At 38.5% G+C, this 6,000-nt stretch overlaps 1 protein-coding gene across 5 annotated transcripts in view; it reads right to left on the reverse strand.

Moving 5' to 3' along the window:
- Window positions 1-4,283, reverse strand: part of PRIMPOL (primase and DNA directed polymerase) — a 16,208-nt gene extending 11,925 nt beyond the window's left edge. For 2 of the 5 annotated variants that reach the window (XM_018070336.2, XM_018070363.2), the window contains exons 1-4: window positions 4,027-4,283; window positions 2,177-2,361; window positions 1,038-1,129; window positions 220-361 (exon numbers count right to left, since the gene is read on the reverse strand). In XM_018070336.2, coding sequence (XP_017925825.2) covers window positions 220-361; window positions 1,038-1,129; window positions 2,177-2,356 — 414 coding nt within the window. In that variant the 5' untranslated portion in view covers window positions 2,357-2,361; window positions 4,027-4,283. Of the gene's footprint in view, window positions 1-219; window positions 362-1,037; window positions 1,130-2,176; window positions 2,362-4,026 lie in introns of those variants that run through there. The other 3 variants (XM_018070329.2, XM_018070353.2, XM_018070343.2) reach the window with 3 other exon arrangements.
- Between the last annotated feature and the right edge of the window lie 1,717 nt (window positions 4,284-6,000).

Raw genomic sequence — 6,000 nt, forward strand, 5'->3', positions numbered from 1 at the left:
CAACAGCCATCATTCTTTATTTTTTCCTTTCACTTAAAGAAGAGAACCTTTGCTCTAATTAAAACAGTATTTTTACTTAATTAAAAATAACCACTAAGTCTATGATTTTTTTTTCATTTTCCTATAGCATAATCAAGATAAAGTGGTAAATCCTTTTGTTTCATATTAAATCAACAAGAAATTCATATTAATCTACAACACGACTTTGATCCAGTTTACCTCAATTAGCTTTGCAACCATACTCTTGCCATCTGCACCAGGATTTGCTGGTTTGTAGAACTCCAAATCAAAATAAAGTTTGCAAGCATCTTTTTCAGGAATTACTTCATAGCAATGCATAAGACTTGTTTTGTAACCTTTGCTAAGGAAAAACAAAAACAAATCACAACCTCTCACAATAAACATTATACATGCTTTTCAGTTGCAAACAAGAATCCTACAAGTCCTAAATATTTTTTTTTAGTGCTTTGAAAAAATTTGTAACTAACTTCAGCATCAAATATCAACAAAGATTATTTGTCTGGCCTAGAATTTAATTTTGTAAAATATTCCTCTCCCCATGTCCCCACAAGTCTTACAATGCACACTGTAGGTTGTTGAGCATTTAAGGAACTATGAAAACTACAGCAAAAAAATGAAGTTATCACACATATGTCTTAAACACGAACAATGAGATTATACAGAGTTTGTCTAACTAAATTAAAAAATAATCTCATTTTCAATTTGAGAAAAAAAATCAGGCTTTTCATATAAAAATTGACTCAGATTTCTTTTACTTCATAACAAGATGTCTTATTGTAAAACAGCCAAATGGGGAAAAAAGTTCAGTACATGATCAAATTGTCAATACTTGGAACCACATCATTTTTCCCACGGCCAAGATGAAACCTCAGGCAACTCATTACAGGTCTGTCCTAGTCAGAGCAGCAGGCAGCTCCTGGGGATGGCTATCCAGTCATACCTCTTACTAGGTAACAGGATATCCAGTACACTACTATCTTTTAGCAACATACAGCGGCACCTTTTCCCATACTCACGTGTAATAAAACCAAAGCTCTTTATATGTTGTCACAAGGTAAAACCTCTGTCCACTCTGTGTGTTCTTTTCCAAAGCAAATACATGAACATCCTTTTTAAATAAAAACATTGAAGGTTTTTTGGTTTAGTTTCATGCATAGAACCATTTAAAATCTTCCTATTTGACATTAATCAAAGGCTAGTAAAGACTAGAGAACTATAAGCAGATCACTTATGCTTTTTCAAGCTAAGTAGCACCGGGTTTTAATGTAGAACATCATTCTGATATAAGTTACAAAGGTGAAACTTTAAGCATTTCTTTGCTGTGCATGAACATAACCTCTGCTTTCTCTGTAAAGTCTTCTTTTTTCTGGTAAGCAGCAAGTGCATCTGACAGGAGGAGGAACAATGTTCTCAAAGGATCGGCCTCATGGACATGATGGCAGCATATGGCTTCATGGCAAATATTTTTCAGACATTATGTTATTTAAATTAAAAAAGAGAAATCTGAGAAGAAAACCCCCAAAAAAGTACTGCCAAGCCAGCGAGAGTGCATTTTGGAAAACAGATTGCCAAGATTACTTAAACACCTAAAACAGCGTGGAGAAAAACACGGTTCTTTCTTTAAAAAGAGCAATCAATTTGAAAAGTATTAAACTGAAAGTAGAGGATACTTTTGCATAATATTTGTTTGGTTCAACACTTCTTATCATCTGAACTTGCTACTCTGATGCCACTGGAGAGTTGTATTGTTTTTATTTTGTCTCTGTCTCCTGTTTCTCTCTTTTTCTTCCTTCTCTTTCTTCCTGCTCAGTTCTCACTACCTTCCCTTTCTCCTGCCAACCCTGGCAGCTTGCTTATCTTCAGAAGGAAGAAACCTAGCACTACAATGTTACCAAAAAGCACTTTACTGTTAGATGTTAACATCACATATCAATGTGATATGTGTATGGTAGAATTAGAGCTAGTACTTTTTAGAGATACCTCCAGTGCAACATGATCTCCTACAAAGACAAAAAACCCTAAACTTGCTGTTTCAGGATTGGGAAGAAAAAAAAAGATCTTGCAATCTGATAAAGACTTCACTGTCAACCAAGATTTTAAGTGATGTTCAACCTTGAAAGTACATATATAGTAGTTCACCTAACACATAATATACCTCTTTGCAGATTTTTACATAATTAAAAGCTTCAGCCTGTCGAGAAAATATTTTCCAAACAGAAGATGGCTGAAAGGGTTTGGACAGTCTTGGTCTATAAACTGTAGGAAGAGGGTTTCTTTCATAGTAGGATGCTCGTTCTTCCACTTTCTTCAGTCTTTCTTCCCATTTTCTCTTCATTTCTCCTAAAGCAATTACAAATAGTCAAATTAGTTTTAATTTCTGTTTGCACGACAATTTTAATTTTAATCATCACTGCTTTTGATTCTTGTTTTGTTGAATGTAATTTATCAATTAACCGGGACTAGCTGATATTCAAATCAACACCCAACCTTGCTATGATACTCATTTTAATTAAATCTATCTACGCTGTTTTGGAAGTACAAGATAAACACAACAGAAAAATCACAGTAAGGGGAAGCCTAGAAAGTTTCCTTTCTATCTACAGAATGGTATTACATTCCTCCTCAAAAAGTATACAAACTCTGCCAACTAGCCACACAACATCAGTAATGAGTGAAAAAATACTATTATTTCTGCTTTATGGTTGGGGAGACAAATGAGATCATTAATTTGTGTGGGTAGTACAGCACTTGAGTTCCTCAGAAGAATTAAGATTTCAGTGACTCTAGCTCTGAGCTCTATGTCTCAAAGTAAAAGAACTGAAATCTAAAATGAGGGCTCCATTCTCCACTGCTGACCTTTGCTATTGATCAGTGATACGTTCACCTGCTTTAAAATCTCATGTACTTTCTCCCAGTCTCAAGACCTTATCCCTTTTCAAGAAATAGCACCCTACAGTAACACTTGCTTATCTTGTAACCTTTAAACTCCTAGTTCCATAAAGTAATTCAAATGCTACGGAGTAGTGTAGTAAAGCACAAACACACATATGTACAAATATCTCTAAGTTGAACACTTGCAAATCAGAGAAGTGTATTGCTAAGAAACGGTGAAACAGAGGAAGAGGGGCAAGAAGGAACAAACACGAAGGGGAATCTTTTTGTTTTGCCCAGCATAACCACTTGGTTCTCATAACAGCCTACCAGATGCAATGAAAGATAAAAATGAAACTGACTGTACTCAAAAGTATTCAAACCTTTAACAAGCTGGATCCACAAGGTGAGTTTAAGTATTTAAGTATTCTTGTGAGGCCCCAAAGCCCAGATTTTAGATCCTCTGAATTCCCCCTCTAACTTTTCCACAGCAAAAGTTACTGGACACTTACGTTTCTGCCCACTGTACCTCTAAGCCTGCCTGTGTTTTGATAGTTTAGTGCCTATATCAAGTCCTAATAACAGAATGTTTTTTCTCTAACAGGGGTCAAAAATATTATTTCTATAGATTTTGTCAGTCCTCTGACCTATGCACTTCCTCCACTCCCTTTTTGTGCAATTAGTTTCTTCCCGGGGAACGAAAAGTTAAATTACAGACAGCAATCAGCATTTCTCAGAATTGCTAGCAAAACCCTCATTTCATTTTCATGTTGTTGGCTCTGTTGTAAATTAACGGGTGCAGAGGACATTCCCTACATCAGCACTTTCCCACAAGGTGACCATTAAAAAAGGAAAGTGAAAGAGAATTTCTGTAGTTCTCTATTCATTTTAAAGTTTCTAGTTATATTAGGCTATATTTTTGGAGAAACACAGCTGGGAGGATATCTGAACCTGGGAGAAGGTGGATGACCCTTACTTTAAAACTTAAACCTATCACTGTTCTTTGCAGTCCAAACACTCTCAGATTCTCAGCAGTCCAACATGTCAGTCTTTTCAAGGTAACTTCAGTTCCTGCATGAACTATAACACAGCACATCCATTTAGAGCACGTACAATTTACACTTACAGACTAACCTTCTGAATTCACTGGGGAATTCACGCTTCATCTTCCTCTCTTCTGTCCCACCAAAAGTAAGGGGAGTACTTATTTTTATTTTACTTGACAGAAAGAAATTTTGTCCCCAACATGTTTGGACTTCAGTGTTATTGACTGAGCAGGATGGAGAGCCTGGGAAAATGTCTCCCGAGAGATGACTTGAAGAACTTGCTATTTCAGTTTCTCTGTTTGATGGAGGACTACTCATCTGGTTACTGCTGAGCACAGTTGACATCCTGTATTTTTATACCAGGTTATATGGTTGGTTTGAGATTTTTTCTGTTTGGTGGTTGTATTTGTTTTTTTTTACTAAAATGTAGGGACACATATGATGAAATCACACATCTATGTTTGTCTTTCCCCTGTAGCATGAGGCATTTCTGAAATGGTTTTAAAAATGTTTAAAAAAAAGGCTCAACAATCTGTAATGATTATGATAAAACACACTATCCACACCTGCTGAGAGCTGAAGCTGAGACATGCAAATCAATTGCTACTCAAAATAACGTAATTACAGTTGTTTCCTGGCCAGTATGTATCATGCAACATAGCTCTATGGCAGAATTCATGGTCCTTGACACAAATAAATCCATGAGATTTTCTCCCAGCTACTGATTCCAGCCTTAGAAGAACATAATAAATAATGATGCCTCTATTGTCAAATTTCTTAATGTTAGTGAAAATTAGCTGAGTTATCCTTATGTTGACCTGACCTGTGGCATACCGACAAACACTACTCATCTTCCCTCAACAACAACAAGGAGCACCAAATTTTCACCTTGCCCTCCTAAGAGAGGAAGTGGCCTGTACAATCACAGAATCAGAAAATGGGTCAGGTTGGAAGGGACTACAGTGGGTCATGTGGTCCAACCCCTCCACTGAAGCACAGGATTGCATCCAGATGGTTCTTGAATATCTTCAGTGAGGGAGACTGCACAATCTCTCTGGGCAATCTGTTCCTCAAATTAAGATTTGAGGACTTCTGTGCAAAACTCAGTATTTTAGACCAGGTATATAAGACCTCAAAAAGTAGGTTAGTATCTGTTGTGAGAAGCTGGAATACGTATTTTCCAATGTTATCTTACTCTGACGTCTGCTATGGAAGGTCACTGTACAAATATGAAACTAACTGACCTGAAAGTTGATAGTGAAGCCAAAACCAGCCCTCAGCTTTAGAGAGCTGTTGTGCAAGGCAGATCAGCAGGCAGGCAGGGACATTCAGAGTGTACCTGTCTGTTGGTTTTATAAGCCTGAGGCTCTGACTGCGCATGGTGGGCAATAACCTCACCCAAGGGGCAGGTTCTGCTGCGGTACAGGCCAGCACAGCCGGGGGGATCTCACACGCCAAGGTCTGGAAGGTGGCTGCTTGTTTGGTAATCGTCCCCACAGATTACTGACTTAACAAACCACCATTCTGTCAGAATCACAGAATATTGTGTTCGAAGAAGCCCCTAAGAATCATCACATCCAACCCTTAAGCCTGCACAGGACCAGACACAAGAATGACACCACGTGCCTGAGAGTATCATCTAAATACTTTTTGAACTTTGTCGGGCTTGGTGCTGTGACCACTTCCCTGGGAAGCCTGTTCCAGTGCCCAACCACCCTCTGGGTGAGAAATCTTTTCCATCTGTTCAGATGAGGCTGAACAGACCAAGTGACCTCAGCGGCTCCTCATATGGCTTCCCCTCAAGGCCCTTCACCATCTTCTTTGCCCTCCTTTGGACGCTAACAGCTCAATATCTTTCTCATATTGTGGTGCCCAAAACTGCACACAGTATTCAAGATGAGGCCACACCAGCATGGTGCAAACGTACCAGAATGCTACGTTTCTCTCAGCAGGCAGAGGAACTGAAACAACAGGCCAAACCTAACGGGGTTTAGGTGACACCACTCGAACCGAAGAGCAGCGAGTGCAGCAGTTCCCGGCTCAGCGCTCAGACCCCGCAGGG

Source organism: Manacus vitellinus, unplaced genomic scaffold, assembly GCF_001715985.3.
Source record: "Manacus vitellinus isolate BGI_N305 unplaced genomic scaffold, ASM171598v3 scaffold_0_pilon, whole genome shotgun sequence".
Classification (NCBI taxonomy): Eukaryota; Metazoa; Chordata; class Aves; order Passeriformes; family Pipridae; genus Manacus; species Manacus vitellinus.